The following is a 24,042-nucleotide window of genomic DNA, read 5'->3' as shown; positions in this document are numbered from 1 at the left end:
GTAAGGAAATATTTAATTATTGGATAAAAATTAAAAAATTTAATAAAATATTAACCATAAACATTTAAAATATTTTTAGTTATTTTGTTTAATAGTTACAACATTAACTAATTATCTAACAGTAATGTATTTTATGTATTGTATACATGACAATATATATTATAACAAGTAATAAAATAATATTTTTATATATTTGTGAATTCATTTGGGCCAGCCTTGAGCTTTAATGAGAGGATATATTTATCTATTCATCTTTATCTATTTATATTTAAAATAGATATTCATATTATGTTTACTATGCCATAAAATGGAATGATTTGGCATTTAAAAAATCATGCTTTTGCATTTGATTGAAGTTAATCAAAAGCTGCAGCTGTTGGTGCAACTTCGAGTAACATTTGAAGGAAAGCATTCACTCCTTCTGTAAATAAAAAAATAATCTTTTAATAAATAATCTTTTTTTTTCGGTATTATTTGTTAATATTTTTAAATGAATTTAATATTTACCCATAAATTTGGGCACATATCCGTATTTAACAAACGGGAGGTAGACAAGCATGCCCGCTAATATAAATCCAGCCGCATACAAGTATTCAATTTGAGGTTTATCAATGATTGGCGCTATAATCAGGTACGCAGAAATTCCAAGTACGAGGACAGGTATTATCAGCGGACATTTATATGGTCGTGGATGATTCGGTCTGGTCCTTCGCATCACCAATAGAGCTAACATTGCTCCACCATAAAAGATCCAAGCAGTGAATGAAAAAAAATCGATCAAGGAATCAATGTTTCCAGATATTACCATCGCTCCTAATTAATAAAAATATTTCATTATATATGTAGTACAATATATAAATATATATATATATATATATATATCAAGAATAAGATGGATGTACCTGCAACGAGGGAATGAAAAATAAGTCCAGGTGCAGGAGTAAAACGTCGCACATGCACATAACTAAGACAGTCGAGTAAATGGCCTTCTCGAGATGCCGCGAAACAAAGTCTACCTGCTGCGAAAAGAGTACCATTTGCGGAACCAAAAGTACTAATCGCAACCGAGAGTGGCATAAGCCATGCCATAACGCCAAGAATTCGATTTCCGAAAGTCTACAACATTAATTCGTATTTTGTTACATATTTCAAATTTTGTTGAGATATAAATTGCAAAATAGAAATATTTGTTTTATTTTTAACAAAAAAAAAAAAATATTAAAAATTTATCTTACCACTGCAACAGCCTCGCTTTCAATCATCTCCGAAGCCGACATTACGGCTAGATAAGAAACATTTATCAATGCGTAACATAGCGTGACGAGAGGTATACCAATCATAATAGAACGTGGCAAATTTTTCGAAGGATCTTTGATTTCTTCAGTGACATAATTGAGATTATTCCATCCATCGTACGCCCATAAACCAGTATAAAAAGCAGTGGCTAATCTGCCTATATTAACGGTACTACCGTCGAATGTATCGAAAGCGCCTTTGAGATGCTGCGTATTACCCTGTATCAACTTATAAGAGCCACCGGCAATTACGACAAGTATGGCGATCAATTTGGCTGCAGTAAACGCGTTTTGTACACCTGTGGCCAGATTAACGCTGTAACAGTTTACTAATAATATAAGTATGATCGCCAGAAGCGCAACGATTTTGACGACTTCCTCGGGTGGATCACAATCGGCCGCAAAGGCCTCAACCGCATACTGTGCGAACGACAAACAGATTATTGCCATTTGAGATGGTTTCAAGACCAAAGTGGAAACCCACGAGAAGAGGAAAGCAGGTGGTGCACCGAATGCGTCCATAAAGTAAGCGTACTCGGCGCCGCTGCTCGTATTCATCGTACCCAGCTCGGCGTATGCTAACGCACCGCACAGACTCAACATGCCGCAGGCCGTCCATACGAGGAAGCTGATTCCGATACTGCCGGTTCGAACCAAAAGCCCTGACGGCGAAACGAATATCCCAGAACCTATCGTTTTGTAATGAACGACGAAGAAGAATAATAAGAAGAAGAATTTGAGAAACTAAACTATTCTCAGTTAACCGTATTTAAGATTTTACTGAAATCGTATAAATCGCTACCTATCATGGTACCAACGATTAGAGCCACCCCACTGACGAGTCCCACCCGTCTCTTGAGGTGAACAGAGTTGTTCTCCTCTGGGTCCGTCCCCTCCAGCCCTCCACCCCCTCCACCCCCGTCTTCATCATCGCCCAGATCCCCAGATTTAATTTCTTTCTGTTTCCGTTCGTGTAGCTGTTGTTGTTCCGGTTGACGTTGGAACGGCGATGTAATTGGGTTCCAGCCGTTGCTGTTGCCGTTGCTTCTGATTGATCGAGAGACCAATGTTGTTTCTGGAATTCCATTCCATCCACTGCCTTGTAATTGCTGTTGCGACTGATTACCATTACTTGTCTGTGGATCATGTCCCACGGTAACTGAAATAATTTAGTTTGCTTAATTATATTTTTTCTTATTCTTATGTATTAATTTTTTAAATATATAAATATGTGATATTAGTAAATTATGTTATAATTATATTATATCGTCTATCGAACTAAAAATTTATAAAAATTGAATTTACCTTCGTACATAATTCATCGGACTTTATTATCGACAATTTCAATCAAATTCTCTATTAATTGTAAATAATACAAACTTTTGCGAAAAAATATAATAAATATTTTGTTTTGCCATTAACTAATATTTATTAATAAAAAGAATATTTAAATGTACATGTTTTTTTTTTTAATTTGTAACTCTACTCTCTTTTTAACGAAGCAAAAAAAAAAAAAAAAAATATTTTTTAAAAGAATTCACTTAAACAAATAAATGAAGTGTTTAAATTATCATAAAACGATTAATTATTCAAAATAATAATACATTGAGAATCACGATACTATCGAACTGTTTTCTTTTAATAATAAAACACATTAGCATACTACGAAGTACTGTGGCGATCTAAAAAGCGTCAAGTCGTTGATTTTATATTTATGTCATCACACAACAAATATTATTGTATTATAACCAAAGTACTGTTGCCATAATAGTTTGCATGGCTAGATGCCAAAGATTTCTCGTGATCAAGTGAGGTCAGTCTGTTTTCTTCACACGTTTAGTGTACATATATAAACCATAAAATACAAATGTATTTCTCAGAATTTTTACGCGCTTATTTTCTCTTTGATATTGATATCCTTATCTTTTTTATAAAGTATTTTTAGTTCATTATCTTTTTTAATAAATTATTTAATATCAATTTCTTATCCTATATCTATCTAGACATAGGATATAGATTGATAATTAAAATTAACAATTTCGATATTGAATATCAAAGGATTATAAATCTCTTTGAAAATAAAAAAGTTTAATTTATATTTATTTTATTATTAATTTATATTATTTTTTAATAATCCCTTAAGCGCGTGACAGTTATAGATATAAGCAGATATTAGATATGTTGTATTCTTTCAACCGAACCTCTACCACATAAAGCGTTCGTGGTTTCATCTTCAAGGTGACCTTTCGATAAATTATCGATTTTCTTGTTAACAACGCATCTACATTAACAATTTAATGCTCTGTATTAGATTTTAATATTGTCTATCTTAAAATAGAATTCGGGTTTCTCTTCTGAAGTGAATCATTTAAAATATGTAAATATATAGGCGTATTTTTTTTTATATTAAAAATATTTAAAATATTTTATTTAATTTATTGATAAAATGATGATAATAATAAATTGCATTTCATTTTTTTTTAATTTATTCAAGATCATCAAAAATATTAAAAATTTGACTAATTAAACTTTATGGAATTTATGAATCGATTCAATTTTTATTTCGTTTGCAATTTCTTTATCCATAAGCATTTTAAATATCTATATAACGATGAAAGTGGTAAAAAATGCTGACTATATTATTGCTATGTGGCAATATACTAATATAAATATATTTATACAACTGTTTTAATATAATATTGAATATAAAATACTGTCAGTACACAAGGTCGTTCATGAGAAATGCAATTAAAATTGAATTTATCGATACTTCAAATAGTAATAAAAGTCTTTCAAGATTTATAACTAAAGTATTTAGATTTTTAATTGTTAATCTACGAAAGAATGATGCAATATTGAAGACGTGCGCGCTCGACATTATTTTCTAAAGCACTGCGTAAATATATATATAAAATAAAATAAAATAAAACATAAAGATAGAAACATTAAATTTAAAAATACAACATTTATTTAAAACAATAATTGTTAATTCTTTAAATGAAAATCATGCAATACATTACATGTGAGATGTAATTTGAACTTGTTTAATAGAAATTGTTTTTATTTCTACTCTATTATTTTCAAATCTTATCTTATAATTGCTTTACATGTAGAGGAAGTTAGTTTAATAATTTTAAATGAATCAAGTATAAAGATATAAAATGATATAAACTCTTTAAAATAATCATTATACTCGCCTGATGACGTATTACCTATTAGCTTATAAAATTCATCGAATTAGTAATAAGATATGTTGATATAAGCGTTTGCAAAGTATGATGTAGATATATAATGTAAATTATATTTGAATTATACTTTTCGTAATTCTTTGTCATTTATATCAGGATCTTTATTACTTATATATTATATATGTTTTAAATATTTATTCTAAACCGTGTTAATGTCTATTGTGATAAATTGTCATAATGATCCAATTGCGTTTAATTGATTGTTCGTGCGCGAAAGAAACCGATCTTTGTCTTGTATGAAAGATTATTTTGTCTACAAGTAAACGTTAAATAGATTGTAAAATGAACATAAAAAAATAGAAGACAAAAATTTTATTATGAATAACATTTATGTATAACATTTATAGAAAAAATAAGAAAAAAATGAGTCATAATTTGAAATAATTTTCAATACCATTTAACTCTTAATATCAAGATCTCATATTAAGAAGTTATTCAATAATTGTATCAAATTTTAAGAATCGACAATTCTTTATCCTTAATAATTTATTTTAAGTTGAATATTTATTCTAAATCAGTTGAGAGATAATCAGAATATCAAATCTAAATCATTTTTTCAATCGTATATATATTTTTCAATTCATCAAGTTCAAAGTTATGACAATATTCTGAAGTGTGCTTGCTATATTTAAAATTAAATACTTGGTCATTCTGTTACGTAAATTATGATGAAGAACGGTCAATTTGCTCACAACGTTAAACTGTAAAATTGTTCGTGTAAAGCTGTCGATTTATAATCATATGACATTGGTCAATGGTTTCCGTTTTACACTATCGATCGTTAAACTTGCTATTGTTCATAATTCCAAGGAAGAAAGATAATTTTTAACTGTTTTACTTTATATAAAATTCCAATTCGAAAAGATAATTTTTATAAAATTCAATTTCTATAGAAGAAGAATTTTTTATATTTTATACAAATATTCTATATGAAAAATCGAAAAATGAAATTATTAAAGATTTTAAACTTAACTATTTAAGATTTTCGAAACTTAACTATCTAATGAAATGCGCTTTGTGCATATGATGTGCGTTCATTTTTTATAATTATGAACATTTTTTAAAAGATTATGAATAAAATTTCAATAACTGTACTCTAATGTTTTGAATAACAAAATTTTATGATAAAATCAACTCTGCTTCGAATACGACCTAACTAAGATAGTAACCGAACACCACGAAGAAGACAAAGAAGCATTGGTTTGCATAGAAAGTACTATAATTGGCTTAAATGGAATACGCGTGTTGTAGAGTACTTATCGCTGTCTGTTCGTTCAACAGTTCTTTAAGAAATCGTTGTTCATCTATTTGTAGACAGACAATTCGCAACACGTATTCATAAGGAAATGTTAAAAATAAATTTTACGTAAAAAGAATATCAAGATTTTTAACGATGAATATTCTCTAATGCTCTTTATGATTATATGTGAATATATGTCTCTAATAAAAAAAATAACTTTTCATATAGTCAATAGTTCTTTTCATTAACTTGAAAATTATCGTCTGGATCTATTGATTGTTTCATTAACACAATAAGATATGGTAGCTAAGCTTAACAAACTATAAATTTCTTTCTGCGACGGAAACGAAAAACCACTTGCGCAAAATATCTTAAAATACACGTATGGGCTAGATTTAACATCGAAGTGGACTTGGAAATTTGATTCCATTCTGTAGTAAAATTAAATAAAAATATGGACGTATAAATGAAATATTAACAAGTATTACTAAATTAATTTAATTTAATAATTATGATTTTTAAATAGAAAACGCAGATATTTTTGACAACTCTTAAAAATTTTATACCAATATATATTCGAATATGTATATTTCTTATTTCATAGAATGATGCAATTCTTTGGATTTTGAGTTAGCATTTTTCAATTTTAAAATAATGTCTCATTATTTTCTTTGATCGTATTAATTATACTTGATATCATTGTTTTTTTCGATTACAGTTTATTGAACAGTTTATTAAATCGCTAGCGCTAATTATGAATGATTATTGAATTTTTCAAAAAATCTGTATGTTAAATACGTATGTTAAATATTAAATGAATTTTTTATTTAGTTCATTAATAATTGTTTTGATATGTATTAATAAATGTAAAATCAGAGAAAGTAAAAAAGTAATATTTTTTTCTAAAAAATAAATAATTTTTTTCTAACAAATAATACATTCGTTGTAAAAATATTTTTTTATTTCTTTGCACATATATTTATTTTTGCAATATGAGATGAAATTTTTTGATATATTTCCATGTATTGTATTTTAATATCTATATAAAAGAAAAATATAAAGAATTTTATAAAAACCAATCGGTACATCCTGTTTTTGTATGTACTAAATATATACTATAATATATAATACTATAATATATAAATATATACTAATAAAAATTTTATTTGTTAATTAAATTGTACTTTTTTAACAAAAATTTAAAAAAATTCTATCAACATGATATTTAACGTAAAATAATATATATTTTTTTAATAAATACTTATTTTTTTGGTCGATCTATTAAATTAAAAATAAAAAAACTTGTTACTTTTTTATTAGATTGCATCGTATTACGAATGCGTTTATAATTTAATGTCATTTTAAAATCATTTTTATTGAACTCTTAAAATTGTTGATTTAAAAAATATATACAATTGTTAATAATAGATTTTGTTCAGTAACAACAGTCAATGAAAAGATTTCTTTAAGAATGGAAGTCGTATTTATGAATGAACATTCTGATGAAAATAAAAAAGCGCGCGAATTTTACCAATTACAAATATGTGATTGTTTTCTTCATGAGATCAAATATTATGATATAATGAAAAATAATATTAAATAATGAAAAATTTCATTTACCTCGTTTGAAGGGCGCGACATGCATGACTCTAAAAGGGACCGATAAAAAGGGCGGACTGTGAGACCGCCTCTCATGACACCACGCCGACTTTTCGAAATAACCACTGTCTCTGCCGTATACAGCTGTCTTCGGCCCGCCGTCTGCTTGTTTTTTGCGCTAAATTCGCTCGCAAATTTCTAATTTGCGTTTCAGTGGGCGACTTTTATGTACGCCCTTACTTTTGCTTTAGATTTTAAACAATAATAATTTGTTCGAAATAATTCTTTTAATTTCAAATTAAATATTTTTAAATTTGAATTTCTTCAATTACATCAATATAATCAACACAAATTTGCGTATCTTTTATATGATTATAATATTTCGACACGACCAGCACCGATCCACCTCTGATGATGAACTGGGTGTTCGACAGAGGGAGACATACCCGCCAAAGAACGAACAGGAACGAGGTCGGGAAGGGGAAATTGGAAGTGCGACAGGGAAACGAAGATAGTAGCATGAGCGTCTAGCGTCGGCGCTCAAATTCGCTCGATATCGTTTTCTGTCTTTCGAGTTCTATTAGATATCTATGAATTTATTATTTGATATTTTAAGTATTTTTTATTTTTCATTTCTATTATATATAATATAAAATATTTATATATAATAAATAAAAGATTTTTTATATGTTTATATATGTATATATGTAATTTTTTATTCATATTTGTATGTAATTATATCTATAATTTTTTAAAATAAATTGATAAAGTTACATGTATATGTATATATAAAAAATACGTTATGATAAGTTTAAAATATATTTGATTTTTTAAAAATTATAAAAATAGTAATATTGATATAATCTTTTATTGATATATATAACATTATAAAAGATATATTATCACTAAAATATAATTAATAAGGAATTCTAATAAAGGAAATTCTAATTATATTTTTAGAATTAATTTAAGAATAATGAAAGGAAAAGAAAATTTTATTAGTTGAGATCCAAAATTGTATCAATAGTAGATAATAAAATAAAAACGATAAATACTATATGTAATAATATTATTTCATTTTTTAAATTATTCTATAAATTATAAAATCATAAGAACATATTTGTAAAGTAAATTCAATATTATTAATTACATAATTCTACTTGCAATTATAGATCATATGTACATTTTAACAAATTACTTTTTCCTATAAAATAATGTAAAAAGATCATGCTTTTATTATGTTATAGCAATACATACATGAAAATATACAAACTTTTATAAAAAATTAATTATTGAATTATTAAATACAATGTTAGAAATAGAATATTTTTATACATATAACGTTTTACAACAAAAATTTAACAATTTAATTTTCATAATATAATACCATAATATTCATAATAGTATAAAAATAAAAATCTTTTATTGTAAAATTATATATATAAACTGATCTTAAATACATATATATAGAGGTAAATTTTCAAATGTTAAGAATTCTTTAAATATTTCTTCAATATTTTTAAACAATATTTGTTTTTTTTTGTATGCATGTATTTTTTAAGTGTAATTTATGAATACAAAAAAAATTTTAGAAGTGATTAAATTTAATTTTCAAAAAATTGTATTTTTTAAATATATTATATTTAAATATATTTCTTTTTAAATCAATTCTTAATCTTTTATTTCAAAATAAATTCAATTAATTTGTAAATGAATTTAATTCATTTTTGTACTTGTAATTAATATATATATATATACATATATATTCATATTAGTTACATATATATGAAACTCATAAACATGTATATGTTGAATATTTTAGAGTTTCAATATAACAAATGAATTTTTATTTTATAATTGTTTTTATGTTAGGCCAGTTTATATGTGCAATTTCAAGTCATAAAACAAGACTATCATTGTGTGCAATATATGTAATATTCTTTGATTAATTATTTATAATAAATGTTTGTATATATAATACAAATTACAAAAAAAGAAAATAAATATTTGGAATGCTTTAATGTACTTTAATAAAGTAACGGTAGACAAGAGTCGCCAGAACCCCAAGAGCAATAGGAATCAGCCATGATCTCCAAGCACCACTGCAACTGCCAATTATCATGTTACGATGCAGCATTGACTATTTATATATTATACATTTTGAATTTTAATAACATTATAAATTTTGAATAGCATACTTTTAAAATGATATATAAGGAAATATATAAGATAATTATTAATATATAAAATTATAATATATATTAATATATATTATTATGTATATTTTTTTTTATATATTAATAATATAATATATATTATTAATATATAAAAAAAATATATAATTATATTGTTACAAGAATGATAAATTGATGATTTGTAAACTTAAATTTTCAAATGTGCTATTCAATGAATATAAGTTATTAAATAGTAACAGATATGCCAACACCAATGCAGAAAAGATGTTAGTAGCAAAATTATATACTTGTAATACTATGGTTAATAATAATATATATAATAATATAATAATTAAATATAAAATTTTATACCTAGAACCATTTATTTCAGATACTTCAGTAAATTCATTATTTTCTTGTGTTCTTTCTTCCTAAAATTAATAATTTGTTTATTCCTATAGTAAACATAAGTAAACATAATAATAAATAAAACAAAAATTATATCAACAAATATAAAATTATTAAATCCTACACATACTTCTACTAACTCTCCAATTTTAAATTTCTCCATTAATTCTCTTGCATCACTTGAATGTCCAATATCTTCAAAGACTTCCGTACAATCTTGACCACCTTGTTCTAAAAGTACTTCTTCTCCTCCAGGATGCTTAAATTTAAGGTATGAACAATTTTTATACATACTTCTGTAAAGTATATGTCGAATATCAAATAAAAAAAAATATAAAATATATAATTACAGTTGTAAATTCAGTCACATTATAAACTTTATTATGAATGATAAACCATAAATCTGTATTATTGTTATGCTTAGCAACTTCTTCCCGCGTGTAAAATTTAGTATAAGCGGTATCAACAGTACTATTCTCAGACGCCATATTTATTCTTCTACAGTAGATAATATTTTATAGTAGATATATGAATATTATATAGATATCACTGAAAGAAATGAATAAAATATTGAATATATTGAATGATATATCGCTAAAAATTTGTTATATTAAATTTCGTTTAGAAAATATAAAAAATTTTATTCCGCACCTATATTAACTATGAGTGTAATTGTAGTCTGAATTCAATGAATCCGTTAGTAAGTAAGTTATGTCTTATACTTATACGTAATAATATTGGACAATAAAAAAAAGCTATATAATTTTTTCTTTTTTAAAAATTATGTTTTTATGAATTATTCTTTCAGTTAATAAATAATTTAAATTCTAAATAATATAATAATAATTTTATATTAAAAACTGTAAATACTTCTTTGATAAAAATATAAATATATGCTTTTAAATAAATTGAATATGTAATAAATATTTAGATGTTATATAATATTATAAATTTATAAAATTTAAAAAATTATTGTTTATTATGATAAATGAATTTATTGCGAAAAAATATTTATTGATGCAATAATATAATATAAAATTTAAAATTAAAAAATGTAAATTAATTTAATTGTACATATATATTTATAATTAATTATTATAAAATTAAATTGAATTAAAAACTACATATATCATAAATAAAAACCAATAGGAAATCATTTCTTCTGTTGAGTATTTGAATTGATAGTTATGGCATAATAATTTTTTAGAATATTAATGTTTATATTAAATGCAATTCTTTAAACAATATATAATATTAACAAACATTTTTATATAAATTGGTATCATAATAAATAATTTTTAATATTTTATTTCAGCTTCGGCAAGTAATGTTTAAATTTTATGAAATACAATTAATTTTACACTCAATTAACTAGCAATATATAAAATGAATCTTGCCGGCACTTTTTCCGTGTACATCGATATTTTGTTAATTATTTGTTTAAAATGTGAATTTTCATTTACATTTTTAACATCTGGATTTAATAAAATTGGTTCCATAATAGAAAATATACAATGTAATTTTGTGGAATGTTGTACGAACGAATATATTTTCTCTGACATTGATAGTATGTATATTTAGTAAAAAATTAAACGTTTTAGGTTATTTGTGTTAGAATTTGTATATATAAGTGACAATTTTAGAATTAGATGAAATTTTTAATAAAGAACTTTATGGTCAAGAAATGGCTCAACATGTAATTATAAATGCTTTACGTGCACATTTAACTTCAAATAATCCTTCAAAAGCTTTAGTTATGAGCTTTCATGGTCCACCAGGAACTGGCAAAACTTACATAAGTCAAATGATTGCTAAGTTTCTTTATAAAAAGGGTGATCAAAGTAAATTTTATCATTTTTTTAATGGTCGTAATGATTTTCCTCTGCAAGATAAAGTAAATGAATATAAGGTATATTTCTATTGTTATTATAAAATTATTTTTGAAAGTAATATCCATAAATTTAATGTAAATATGATGATATATTATTTTACTACACAGGATGAATTGTACAAAATTATTATTAATAGTTTACAAAAATGTGAAAGATCCATGTTTGTGTTTGATGAAGTGGATAAAATGCCAGAAGGTGTACTGAATGTTCTTGTACCATTTTTGGATTATAATACATGGGTCAAATCATGGAGACTTGCAAATTCTATAAATGCAAGGAAAGCAATTTACATATTTTTATCTAATACAGGTAGTTCACGAATTACGCAACGTTTATTAACACTTTGGGAGGAAGGCAGACAGAGGCATACAACTAAGCTTCAAGATTTTGAAAATTTAATAAGTGTTGGAGCATTTAATGAAAGGGGTGGTTTCTACCATAGTGATACAATAGATTCTAATGTTATAGATCATTATATACCTTTTTTACCACTTGAAGAAGTTCATGTGAAAAAATGTTTAAACAAACTTTTCATAGATAGAGGAATACATCCTACTAATGAGATGATAGAAGAAGCATTATCATATGTGATCTTTGGACCACCTCCACATAATATTTATGCAACTACTGGCTGTAAAAGACTAGAACAAAAAGTAGGTACTATTATATATGCCAATAAAAAGCATAAATTAGAACTTTAAATATATATAAATATTGTATTTTTATGTTAACGTTTCGATAAGATCTAAATTTTATTGATTTTTCTTATTGGCACAATTAGAAGATGTGTAACAATTAAAAAAATAGTACAATTAATTTCTTACAATAATACATGTAGCGTTTGATTATTTATAATTATGTATGTATATGTTATTTAAGAAATAGCTAAAATTTGTATCATCAACAGTACAGAATTATGGTATATACAATTGAGTCTTGGCAATTGACTTTAAAATATAGTCATAAAGAAGAAAGTTGTCTAGAAATATGAATATTTAGCGATATTTTTTTGTATGATTCTAATATACAATAGACAACTTTAATCTTTATGATTTTTTATATTTTTATTCGTACTGTTATATTATATCGAAAATAGTTATAATTTTTTTTGTCTATACAAATAGCTGAATATATATTTGCTTTTATGCGTTCAGTTCCCGTATATGAATATAAATTTTCTATTTATATATTTGTGATACAATCTCAAATAAAGAGAACAACAAAATAAATTGTATTTTTATACCAATGTGTGAAGATATATCTTTGTTTTATAATATAAAAATGCATTATATTATAATTTTTTTCTCTTTTTTTTTCATTAAGAATTGTTTTAATAACATATTATGATTGCATAATGATGCAAATAATATAAAATATTCTTGATCACTGTGCTATCACATGAAAGAAATATCTAAATAATATATGGTTATTCTTCTTCAACATATTCTTTTGGGAAGAATCCTACTTGATCTCCAATTTTTCCTTTCCACCAACCTTTGGCATCACCTTCTTTACTCAATACCACAACTCTGCAACCTCGTCGTAGACTTAATTGATTGCGTTCGCCTCCTCGAAAATCAAATAATGCTTTAGCCAAGACACGTCTATATGGCCATAATAAACGTTGATCTAATTTTTCAAAATTTTCTGATAACGATGCCCGTTCGTAATATTCAACAAGTTCAACTACACTTTTGAAGAAACGAGATTCACTGAGATAATAAACATCAGCACCATCGACATCGCGTTTAAATACTCTTATGTGTTTTACCGCTCCATCTGCCCTATAATATTGGTTGATTATTAAAAAAAAAAAAAAAAAAAAAATCGAGAGATAAAAAAAATATTTCAGAAAAAGATATTATTTATATAAAACTCTTACTTGATACTTAGAGCGTAATTAGTTTCATGCTTCAAACGAGGTTGTCCTGCAGGCCGTACTCGCAACATATAGGTACCATCTTCACGAGGTTCTAATTTATTTGATGCTGTATCACGTCCCATTTCTCCTACAAACCATAATTTCACAGAAAGAGCACGTTCACATGATAAGGATGGTGGAGGTGGAGGCGGAGGCGGTATTGGCATACACCGACCTGAATGTGCAATGCATTGTTTGTGTACAGCATAACAACAGGCTTCACATCGATATCCCTATTTAAATAAATAATTTAATAATAAATTTATGTTACAATATTTAATAATTTTATAATATTATACCTGAAAAATTCGGCCCTTTAAAAATTTGCCACATCTTTGACAACTACGTGGAGTGTTAAATGTTGTAAGCTTAAACTTATGATTTGTATTGCGACACGCGGCAGGATTAACATTATCCATTGCATCTTGTAATGCTTTCATCCACATTTGTTTTTGTTCTTCGGTTCTTGCATGCAAAGTATATGCAGTATATTCTTGTTTATGGACCAGCAGCCATTGATAGGACCATCGAGAATCTCTGCCAAGAGTTCGCCTTCCTGTGTGATCTTCTAATCGATAATCATCAAGACGTAAGGTTTCACGATAACAATATTGTTCTCCTCTGCCTGCTTTACAAATTAATACTACTTGTTCGAAAACAAATACATAACGCGCTTTTAATCGTTGATCACCATGAGCTTTTACCTGAAATGTGATAGTAATATTTCGTTAATTTTTATAAATAATATTTAAATTATTTAAATTATCAAACAAATTTACTACCTTGAGTTCTCCATCCCTAAGTAATCGTCCAAAGTCTTTTAATTGCGTATCTTCTGGTACATCCCAATCAATTATCGATGCTTGAATATCTCTTATAATGTCCAACGTGTCTGAATCACGTTTTACCTCATTGATATATTGTGCTATGTCAACCATTACTTCTCTAGCTTTTGCAAGTTGACGTCTATCTTCCAACCAATCACAAGGAGTTTCTTCTACTAATTTATCAAGCAATAAGTGATATTTTAATACTCTTTGCATTGGAACAGATAAAATATCCCGCAATTTGAATTTCCCATTATTTGCTTCTTGTTGACATCTCTGCAATTATCACTTTCATTAAGTTTATTAGAATATTGTATATTAAGAATAAATATTTTAAAACATACAATAACTTCTTGGTTAACTAATTCATTACGCGCACATGCTTCTTGCAATGTGTTTTGAGCAAGAGTAAGATTTGCACAATAATCGCCATAAATAAGAAATTTTTCTCGCCAATCGAGAAAAACTTGCGCTAAAGCAGCACCGGTCCTTGCTTTTCGAAGTTGACTATGAAAACCGGCATGAATTTCTGCGAGTTCTTTTATGCCAAAAAAAATACGTGTAGAATCTTCAGGTCGCAGTAATGAAGAAAGAGGTCTAGCAAAATGTTTAAGTAAACTATTAAGAACATCCGAATAATTGCGTTCTGTCTCAACAAGTTCTTGAATTACATAATCCCTTTTTTCACCTCCAGAAATTGCTCCATCCTGTTTATAAAAATTGATTAAAAATTTTTTTTTGTAACAAATACAATAATGTGAAATATGAAATACCATGAAGCATAACAAAATTAATTATTAGCTATAATTTATAATATTAAAATGAATTTTTGATGATTGCCTGTATATAAAAAATATAAATATTTAACGACCTGTGCAACAGATGGAGGAGGTGGCAAATGTAGACTACAAAGGTCCTGGTAGATTTCTTCACTTTGAGCATGGCTGCAGTATGCTCCATATCCATCTTCTTCTTCAACGGGATCTTCATTGTCGCCTCCTCCACCTGCTTCATTTCCCTCTCGCCTTCTAAATCTCCTACGACGATCTTCATCTTCACGGCTTTAGCATAAAAATATGAACAGCCATGCACTATTCATGCATGAAAAAAATAAAATTTCTTGCAAACTTAAACTATTTGCAGCAACTATAGATTTCATTACAAACAATAAATATAATTTAGCACATAGAATTTTAGAACAAATGTAGAATAAAATTATGTAGAATTAAATTAGTGCCAGTATCACTGTACTGAGTTAATCTTTGAATAAAAATTTATAAATAATTTATTAAATAAATATATGTAAAAATTGTCTTTTAATTGAATACAGTGATGGTTGGTACTTTAACTGCAAATCTTTAAACATTTAAGTTGCAAACGACAGATACCTTCTCTGTGGAAGGCCAGTCGTGTTGAGAATTACTCGAGAAACAAAGTAATTCCTGATATACTTGAGATTCATCTACATCCATAACCTTAGGTTTCATGGTAAATGTCCCCACTCCTGTTGTGGGACTAAACCCATTGATACAGTTATTATAAATATCATAAATAATTTTTTCATATCAATTTTTATCATAGCTTTATAAAACTATCGTGTTTAAGAAAATATTTTGTTTGTACTTCAGGAACAAAATATAATTTAGAATTTACAAAATTTAGAAGTTTAAATGCTTACCCTGCACCAGCACTTTGTAAATCTTTATAAATATCTTCTTGTGATCTACCATGACTTATAGAAAATCCACTGTAATAAATATATTTTTTTAAAACTTGCTTATTGCTAACATAATATAATTTATGAATAAAAAATTGTATGGTAACAAATTACTTACAGTATACCCTTGCGTCTTAAACGAGAACAATTTGATAAAGCTGATAAAGTACGTAATACACGAAGAAAATCTGACAGATCAAATAACATAGAAGGTTCAAAAAGTTCAGAATCAGTTAATCCAAATATAGTTGAACATGCTGATAAAAATACTTTTATATTTCTTAGACATAAAAATTGTGCCATCTGTGGTTTTTGGTTTACATCTTTCATATCTATACAACCGGGATCCACTGTATTTAAAAGATTACATAGCAGCACACCATCTCTTAATGTATATGCTAAATCCACTGCAGTAGCCTCTGGCCAATTTGCTTTATGATCTGCTCTTAAAGCTCCACATCTTGTTAACCATTTAACACATTCATGCCAACCACTTCCATTATCTGAACTGCTTTCTATTCTGTTCATTTTTATATGTTTGGTTTAATACAAAATATTAAAAGTTTATAATAAGAACTCTTTCAATCTATAATACATTAGGCCATAAAGATTTTATAGATGTATTTTCTTATATTATGAAACTGTAAAAATAATAATTATAAAAAATATTACGAAAGATAATATACAAAGATACACTTTAATATACAAAGATATACTTTAACAAATAATAAAAAAAATAAATTGAAATCATATCTAAAAGTATAATTAATAGATAAAACTATCAGAATTGAATGTGTATAAATGCATTAGAATGAAAAAACATAATAAAATATAACATTAAAATAAATAATATTTTTAAAAATATACCTCCATTCAACGAAGAATTTATAAATTGTTTCTTCGTTCTTCTGTCAATGTTAAGAATATTCTGTAACCAGTTCTATAAAGGAATTCATTATTGTTCCGTGTCGGTTCTTAAAGATATCTCAACGGAATCTATAGTGCCGTTTAAAATGGTTTATTGGCAGTGTCATTGCTAAGAAAGCATTTGGCCAAATTATAACTTTAGTACGTGGTTATTACTTTACACGATATGCCTTGTTTTCTCATTGTAATATTATGACGTTCAGCCCGCTGCAACTTATGATCGCCATATTGCTACTTCACTGCAGTCGATCATATTATAAATCTCAATATAATATTTGCTTCATGTATTCAATCATAGATGGAGCTATATGTTTAGATAAATTAATATTATATTCAAAAGTTTGAAAATTGAAACAAATTGATTTTAGCAACAGGATTTTTGCCTTTTTATTTTTTTACCAAAATGTAGTATTCATTTATATTTTATTATAAGTATATTATAAGAATTTAAATAGAAGAAAAATTAAATAAAAACACATTTTAAATTATTTAAAATAAGAAATTCATAAATATATTTTTTAAAAGAATATAAAACTTATAATAATTTATTTAAAGAATAATATTGTTATTGAAACAGCGATATATAAATATTTAGTTGTTATTTCAAAAATTTTATAAATTATATGTATTAGGTTTTAATTTTATTAAGTATTAATATTTTGTATGAATAAAAATAAAAATTACTAATTTTATTTATACTATACGTTAATATATAAATTAGTATACTATTTAAAACGTACTGGTCTCTCAGCCAATAGGATAAATAAACCTCGATGACGTAAAGTGAAGTTTCATATATATAAACATACACATTCATATATTTACCGTTCGTAGCACATTCTTATAGTTACTTTAATGCAGTGTGTCGATCATAATGACAGTAGTGTTACTATTTAAGAGCTATTGAGTGGTATTGTATTTTATATTAATTAATAATACAATAAATTATGGTAAATTTGTTACGGTAAATTTTATATTTAAGAATATTGTGTTTATTTATACATATACAAATTATTTATATGATAAATATTATATAAAAAGATATATATGATAAAAAGATATTATATGAATAAAAAAGATATTTTGAAAATATTTTAATTTTATCAATATAATATATTTAAATAATTAATTAATTTTATTAATATAATATATTTGAATATTTAATTAATTTTATCAATATAATATAATATAAAATGTTCATGATTCTCTCCACCAATTTTCAAAATCTATATCCAAAAATTTGTATACAAATAAAGTATTTACATAATAAATAAAATATTATTTACGCGAATATATCGTGTTTATTGTTTCGAATTGCGGATTTCTGACATTTTATATAAATTATATCTTTTTATGGATAGAAAATAAATTTGTATGGTTGTTTAGAACAATGTATAATAATTATTTAGATAATATTCAAATATAAAATATTTCAATATATGTAAAAATAATTTATGTTCATATTTTTTTCTTATAATTATAGTATACAAAATGAATCACGAAAAATAGGATATTTAAATATTTTCATTATTTGTCATCATTGTATCAAAAAGTTTTCAAGATAAAGTTGCAATATTGATATTATTAATAATAAAAACAAAAATTTTCAAGATCATTCTTTATGGAATTTTTATGTTACATTTCATTTTAAAACAAATTTATCGATTTATATTGTAATCTTAAACTAATCTTGTTTGAAAACTTGACTCAGATTGATTGAAAAAATACGATGATTTCATTTCGTGAATAATATTTTTAACATATCTTTCCTATTGTTTGTCTTTATACAATTTTTCATTCGGACTGTATTTATGTGTAATTAATAAATTAAATTAAATAAGTAAGTTTAATGCAACAATTTATTATGTTATTATTATGTTAAAAAGAAACAAAATATATTGTAAATTAATGTATGACTGTCATTGAAATTTAATAAATCTGACCAAAAATGATAAATTATTTTATTTTATATATTTTAAACAATATTCAATATTTTGTAGGTTTTGACACTTGACTTTTGTTTTTTCTTCGATTAATTTTCTATCTATATTTTTTATTTGTGTATTAAAAATACATAATAAATTTTTCAATTCTTTGTTCAATTCTAAAATTTTCAATTAAATTTGAAATAAAAATTTTAACTTCAATTTCTTAATACTTATGTATTATCATATGCACCTTCTTAATCTTTTTTTGTATATATTATAGAAAAACTTATGAAATAATAGATAGAACACTTTTTCAAATATAAGATAAATTATAATGAACACGAATGAACAGCCAATTTAATTGTTAGTCAATATTAAATAAATTATTTTGTATATTATATAATATAAATATACAAAATATTAAAGTGAATAATTTGTTTATATTTTTATATAAATAAATCTAAATCTAAATATAAAAATATAGTATTTGATTAATTAAGATTAATAATGATATTATGATTCGTATATAATATAAATATAATATAAAATTTTCTATATAACGTAATGATTTAAAAACATTAAATGATCTGAATGAAAAATTTATGAAACAATAATTATTTTTGAATAGAATTTTAAACATAATTTTTTAATATTCTTCCCTTTCATTTTATTTCTTTTTTTTTTCTATTTTAAATTTTTAGAATACTGAAAAGATGCAGGTTTTATTTTATGTAATTGCATTATTAATTATATGTAATGTCATACATGGAAACCTTTATAATAAATTACAATGTAAAGATGAAAATAATTTATCTGTAGATTGGTAAGTATTTTTTAAATTACTAATTTATCTTAATTAAAATTAAATTAAAATAAAATTAAAATTAATTTTGTATAAGATTTATAATATTATAATAAGAGATAATATCATAATATATATCTCTTAATTAATTAATAAATCATACAAAATATAATTTAATTATAAATTTAAAATAATACTTATTATTTTAGGTATGTGCTTTATAAGTTGCCAAAAATTCAAACAAGTAGCAATCCTTTAATTAGAAAAGGTCTTGCTTATTTGTACATAACAAATGTAACCATTAGATTAGGCTGGCAATTGTCCACTAGGCCTATCGGTTCGAGTAATTCTATGCCTGGAATTACATTAGCGCCTCTTTACAGTCATGTAAGCATTTAGCAAATACTAATTATTGATTAGATTTATTAGAAATCTAATACTACAGAATAGAATTATTTAATTAAAATTCAATTATTATATTATAATTTAAAGATGGCGAAAAATAAAATTTCATTTTATTATAATTTATAATATGTTCTAATTTCAATTTTCAATTTATGAATTGCGAAGTCTTAAAGAGATCGAAAAATAATTTTTAAAGAGATAAAAGATTTTTAAGAGTTTTATTTGCAATTATTTATATACAAATTTTTTAATGAAAATTTCATTATTTTTTTATTTTATAACTACGTGGGAATATAATACATATTAATGATTTAGTGATGATCTAATGTGATAGATTTTTAAATTTTCGCTAAATTATATATAATTTTTAAAAATAAAATATATTTATTTTACTAAAAATATAAAGTAAATGTATAAGAAACAAGGAAATCATTGATTTAATATTTATAATATATCATTAAAAAAAAATAAGAAAAAAATTTTAAGAATAAATAAAATAATTTAAGAATAAATTAATGTTATATATATAGTAAAAAGTATGTGTATAAGTAATTTATAAGTATGTTTATAAGTAATTTAATGGATATAATAATATAATCCTATATAATAATTATATAGGAAAACGAAAAGGATAATTTATGGAATTTATATAACGATAGTCCGCCAAATGCATCTTATGCATGGAATTATGGTCATACTAAAGGTGTAGTGATGATAAACAGTGATCAAGGATTTTGGTTAATTCACAGTGTTCCAAATTTTCCTCCAGTTCCTATAGAAGGTATGCAAACTCGACCATTAAGAAGAGAAAATATAACTATCGATGGCAAATATAGTTATCCAGAAAGTGGAACTTTATACGGACAGAGCTTTTTATGTATTTCTCTTGGGAATGATCAGTTCGATGTTGTTGGAGAACAATTAATATACAATGAAATAGCAGTATATGCAAAAAATATTCCCAAAACTCTTGGTAAAAAATATCCAGTATTGAAGAATGCAACCAATCAAAAACATTTTAAAAATCCTCCATATACTCATAAAGCCATTATAAAATCTTTAGGAGATCTTGAATTCACTTCGTTTGCTAAGAGTGGTAAATGGGGAAAAGGTAAGTAATTGTAGATAATAATTATTTATATTATATATAAAATTATATTATACGTACATATTGTTTTTTTATATAATATTATATTTACATTATTTAATGTAAATAAATTTAATTAAATTTCAGATTTGTATGGCGATTTTGTAGCACCACAATTACAAGCAGATTTATATGTCCAGTCATGGTTGAATAGTCAAGGAAAGTTACCTACAGTTTGTACTCGTAGAAAGTAGGTTATATCATATTTTAATCTTTGTTCCTTCATTTTAAATTATTTTCCATTTCATAAATTCATTAATCTTTCAGAATTTACAATGTTAAAAGTCTTAAATTCGAGACAGTGAATATAGATTATAATAGTAGTCACGATCATTCAAAATGGGCAATAACAGCCACTAAAAAATCTAACAATCATTGGGTTTGCATTGGTGATATTAATAGAGCTGTAAGTTTTATAATTAAAAAAGATTTTTTTTATCTAAAAATAAATAAAATATAAATATACAAATTATAAATATTAAAAATGTTTTCCTGTTTAGGATACACAATATTCACGAGGCGGTGGAACTGTGTGTTTCAAAAAATTATGGAATGATTATCGTAATATTATAAATGATATAGAGCCTTGTCATAATACTTCAACATGACACAATATAAATATTCGTGATTTTTTAAAATAATAATTACTTGATGAAAAATTAACATACTAAAAAAGATATTAAAGTTAAACAATATTGTATGTTTTAATAATATAAATTTACATTATAATAGTATAAATGAAAGAAAAGAAATATGAAAAAGTATTATTTTAATATGAAGTGCAAGTATAGATAAGTAAGAGATATATTGATTTAATAATATTTCAATCGATTTATCTATATAAATGATGTTTTTCAATATGTATTGTGAATTTTTATAACAATATGAGGACATGAAGTAATAATCGTCATATTAACTGCAGTTTACTTGCAAGTATATAAAGAAGAGATCTCAGTGGCTCTTTATTACTATCTGTAGAATAAGGACGAACGACGGAGATCAGAAGCAGTTCTTAAATTGGATTTTATGAAAGGCGGCAGTGACTCTTTCTGCACCAACTCTCGTTTCGTCTTTCTTTTTCTCAGCCGTGCTTATTGTCTATCTAAGGAAATTGCAGAGTAGCTCGTGCCGTTAATGAAAGAAAAAAAAAGGTAGCCGAGGTTTAGTAAGCGGAAAGAGAGAGAAATGATTTGCTCTTTAATGAAAATTCCAAGAAATCGACTGAACTTCGGTCTATTCTTTATCGGCCGCTTCAAGTTTCTCCATTTCTTTGATAGACTTTGTTTCAAAGATTTCTTTTTTAGTGAAGAAAAAAAAAATTTCTAAATATTGTATCGATAAAAACTGTTTCGATTATTCATTGCATTAAATTTTTTTTGATCATAATCATGAATCTTTAATTTATTTAGTCGTAATTTTCTAATATAATATTAAATTCTTTAATATTAAAATTTATACTTAGATAATGTTTATTTGTTTATTTGTAATTATATACATTTATTATAATGTAATAATAATCAATAAAGATAGAAAGATATATATATATATACATATATATGTATGTATAGTATAATAAAGTTATGTATAATACATAAAAAAATTTTTGAATAAAATGAAATCATTTATTTTCTAATCCTAATATGTTCTTATTTTCTTATAAAATATAAAAATATGTTTATTAAATATAAATATTTAAATTATTTATATTTATTTAAATTATTTGAATTTATTTTGTATTTATATTTGTTGAATATATTCCAGAAACAAACAATACAAACACAATTGATACTGTTTCGTCAATCACTTGAGAAACGAAAGGGATAGCGAAAAAGAAAAGAAAAGAAAAGAGGGATAAACTGATTTAGATGAAAAGATTGAACGATAGAAAGGTGGAAAAGAGGGTTAAAATTCGTGGGTGTTCATCCAGGCGTGAATCAACCGACAAACGGTGCATGCTGCTAGGAGACAAAACAACGACGAAAACGAGAAGCGAGGGAGTTCGGTAAAGCATCTGGAAGCGGATGCTTGGAAAAACAAGCTGACTGCCGTTGAAAGGGGATTAAAAGCAGGAATGCAAGGATTCCTTTAATACAGAGCTGGCAGCTGGCTGGTATCATTCAGTCAATTTCTTGAAGTTTACATTATATAATATTTATAATTTAGGAAAATTAAAATTTTAATATCTTTTTATTTTCGATATTGAGATATTCATCTATAATCCAATATAAAAAGAAATTAATATATATATATGTTTGTATTATATATACAATATATATGTATATATGTATATAATACTACATATGCATATACAAAAGAGATTCTGAATTTTATTGAGATTATATTATTTATATAGATGATAATCTTGAAAAAGAGAAGATCTTATAACAAATTAGTGAAATATTATTGATATATTTCATGTCACGTACCGTTTTGGTGTGCTTGATGGAGCGCAGATTTTGAAGCACATAGTAGTGTCGTCATAAAAGGCTATGAAATTTTGGCGGCTGGAAAG

At 24.9% G+C, this 24,042-nt stretch overlaps 5 protein-coding genes across 9 annotated transcripts; 2 read left to right on the top strand and 3 right to left on the bottom strand.

The window, feature by feature from the left end:
* Window positions 1-45: 45 nt before the first annotated feature.
* On the bottom strand, window positions 46-7,799 carry LOC122716385 (b(0,+)-type amino acid transporter 1-like). 2 transcript variants are annotated; one of them, XM_043939403.1, is made up of 6 exons: window positions 7,404-7,799; window positions 2,098-2,454; window positions 1,236-1,984; window positions 903-1,116; window positions 508-813; window positions 46-421 (listed from the first exon to the last, which is right to left on the bottom strand). In XM_043939403.1, the coding sequence occupies exons 1-6, from the start codon at window positions 7,426-7,428 to the stop codon at window positions 357-359; spliced, it is 1,716 nt and encodes a 571-aa protein (XP_043795338.1). In that variant the 5' UTR covers window positions 7,429-7,799; the 3' UTR covers window positions 46-356. The 2 variants fall into 2 exon arrangements, with proteins under 2 accessions (XP_043795338.1, XP_043795339.1); XM_043939404.1 differs by lacking the exon at window positions 7,404-7,799 and adding an exon at window positions 2,601-2,756.
* Window positions 7,800-9,298: 1,499 nt separating this feature from the next.
* Window positions 9,299-10,731, bottom strand: LOC122716371 (cytochrome b5-like). Of its 2 annotated transcripts, none has more exons than XM_043939386.1 (5): window positions 10,616-10,731; window positions 10,315-10,513; window positions 10,095-10,223; window positions 9,929-9,987; window positions 9,299-9,484 (listed from the first exon to the last, which is right to left on the bottom strand). In XM_043939386.1, the coding sequence occupies exons 2-5, from the start codon at window positions 10,450-10,452 to the stop codon at window positions 9,400-9,402; spliced, it is 411 nt and encodes a 136-aa protein (XP_043795321.1). In that variant the 5' UTR covers window positions 10,453-10,513; window positions 10,616-10,731; the 3' UTR covers window positions 9,299-9,399. The 2 variants fall into 2 exon arrangements, with proteins under 2 accessions (XP_043795321.1, XP_043795320.1); XM_043939385.1 differs by having other exon boundaries at window positions 9,299-9,490; window positions 10,616-10,730.
* LOC122716370 (torsin-1A-like) lies at window positions 10,535-12,572 on the top strand. 2 transcript variants are annotated; one of them, XM_043939382.1, is made up of 4 exons: window positions 10,535-10,664; window positions 11,280-11,531; window positions 11,608-11,873; window positions 11,964-12,572. In XM_043939382.1, exons 2-4 carry the CDS (start codon window positions 11,351-11,353, stop codon window positions 12,555-12,557), a joined length of 1,041 nt encoding a protein of 346 aa, XP_043795317.1. In that variant the 5' UTR covers window positions 10,535-10,664; window positions 11,280-11,350; the 3' UTR covers window positions 12,558-12,572. The 2 variants fall into 2 exon arrangements, with proteins under 2 accessions (XP_043795317.1, XP_043795316.1); XM_043939381.1 differs by having other exon boundaries at window positions 10,546-10,668.
* A 625-nt stretch (window positions 12,573-13,197) lies between these two features.
* Window positions 13,198-17,470, bottom strand: LOC122716369 (protein vav). 2 transcript variants are annotated; one of them, XM_043939379.1, is made up of 9 exons: window positions 17,189-17,470; window positions 16,440-16,962; window positions 16,283-16,351; window positions 15,476-15,665; window positions 14,949-15,311; window positions 14,560-14,880; window positions 14,077-14,481; window positions 13,739-14,010; window positions 13,198-13,640 (listed from the first exon to the last, which is right to left on the bottom strand). In XM_043939379.1, the coding sequence occupies exons 2-9, from the start codon at window positions 16,847-16,849 to the stop codon at window positions 13,283-13,285; spliced, it is 2,388 nt and encodes a 795-aa protein (XP_043795314.1). In that variant the 5' UTR covers window positions 16,850-16,962; window positions 17,189-17,470; the 3' UTR covers window positions 13,198-13,282. The 2 variants fall into 2 exon arrangements, with proteins under 2 accessions (XP_043795314.1, XP_043795315.1); XM_043939380.1 differs by lacking the exons at window positions 16,440-16,962; window positions 17,189-17,470 and adding an exon at window positions 15,993-16,119.
* Window positions 17,471-19,889: 2,419 nt separating this feature from the next.
* On the top strand, window positions 19,890-22,901 carry LOC122716380 (deoxyribonuclease-2-alpha). The gene is made up of 6 exons (XM_043939397.1): window positions 19,890-19,999; window positions 20,188-20,365; window positions 21,002-21,494; window positions 21,618-21,720; window positions 21,798-21,936; window positions 22,031-22,901. Exons 1-6 carry the CDS (start codon window positions 19,890-19,892, stop codon window positions 22,136-22,138), a joined length of 1,131 nt encoding a protein of 376 aa, XP_043795332.1. The 3' UTR covers window positions 22,139-22,901.
* Window positions 22,902-24,042: the final 1,141 nt, after the last annotated feature.

Source organism: Apis laboriosa, unplaced genomic scaffold (genome assembly GCF_014066325.1).
Source record: "Apis laboriosa isolate Shangri-la unplaced genomic scaffold, ASM1406632v1 scaffold45_cov149, whole genome shotgun sequence".
Lineage (NCBI taxonomy): Eukaryota > Metazoa > Arthropoda > Insecta > Hymenoptera > Apidae > Apis > Apis laboriosa.
The sequence above is the reverse complement of the archived record's forward strand: the minus strand, read 5'-3'. Positions and strand labels throughout refer to the sequence as shown.

Excerpts from the sequence above, each read along its gene's own strand:
- LOC122716385 (XM_043939403.1), bottom strand. The coding sequence starts at position 7,428 with ATGCATGTCGCGCCCTTCAAACGAG. Across the intron at positions 1,985-2,097 it reads AATCGTTGGTACCATGATAG|GTTCTGGGATATTCGTTTCG; the intron begins GTAGCGATTTAT and ends ACAAAACGATAG. Across the intron at positions 422-507 it reads ATATGTGCCCAAATTTATGG|AAGGAGTGAATGCTTTCCTT; the intron begins GTAAATATTAAA and ends TTTTATTTACAG.
- LOC122716380 (XM_043939397.1), top strand. The coding sequence starts at position 19,890 with ATGCAGGTTTTATTTTATGTAATTGCATTATTAATTATATGTAATGTC. Across the intron at positions 20,366-21,001 it reads TAGCGCCTCTTTACAGTCAT|GAAAACGAAAAGGATAATTT; the intron begins GTAAGCATTTAG and ends ATAATTATATAG. Across the intron at positions 21,495-21,617 it reads GAGTGGTAAATGGGGAAAAG|ATTTGTATGGCGATTTTGTA; the intron begins GTAAGTAATTGT and ends ATTAAATTTCAG.
- LOC122716370 (XM_043939382.1), top strand. The coding sequence starts at position 11,351 with ATGAATCTTGCCGGCACTTTTTCCGTGTACATCGATATTTTGTTAATT. Across the intron at positions 11,532-11,607 it reads TATTTTCTCTGACATTGATA|AATTAGATGAAATTTTTAAT; the intron begins GTATGTATATTT and ends TGACAATTTTAG. Across the intron at positions 11,874-11,963 it reads ATAAAGTAAATGAATATAAG|GATGAATTGTACAAAATTAT; the intron begins GTATATTTCTAT and ends TTTACTACACAG.
- LOC122716371 (XM_043939385.1), bottom strand. The coding sequence starts at position 10,452 with ATGGCGTCTGAGAATAGTACTGTTGATACCGCTTATACTAAATTTTAC. Across the intron at positions 10,224-10,314 it reads ATGTGACTGAATTTACAACT|CATCCTGGAGGAGAAGAAGT; the intron begins GTAATTATATAT and ends CTTAAATTTAAG. Across the intron at positions 9,491-9,928 it reads TCTGAAATAAATGGTTCTAG|TTGCAGTGGTGCTTGGAGAT; the intron begins GTATAAAATTTT and ends GATAATTGGCAG.
- LOC122716369 (XM_043939379.1), bottom strand. The coding sequence starts at position 16,849 with ATGAACAGAATAGAAAGCAGTTCAGATAATGGAAGTGGTTGGCATGAA. Across the intron at positions 15,666-16,282 it reads TTACAAAGTGCTGGTGCAGG|CCGTGAAGATGAAGATCGTC; the intron begins GTAAGCATTTAA and ends TTTATGCTAAAG. Across the intron at positions 14,881-14,948 it reads TAGTTAACCAAGAAGTTATT|AGATGTCAACAAGAAGCAAA; the intron begins GTATGTTTTAAA and ends TGATAATTGCAG.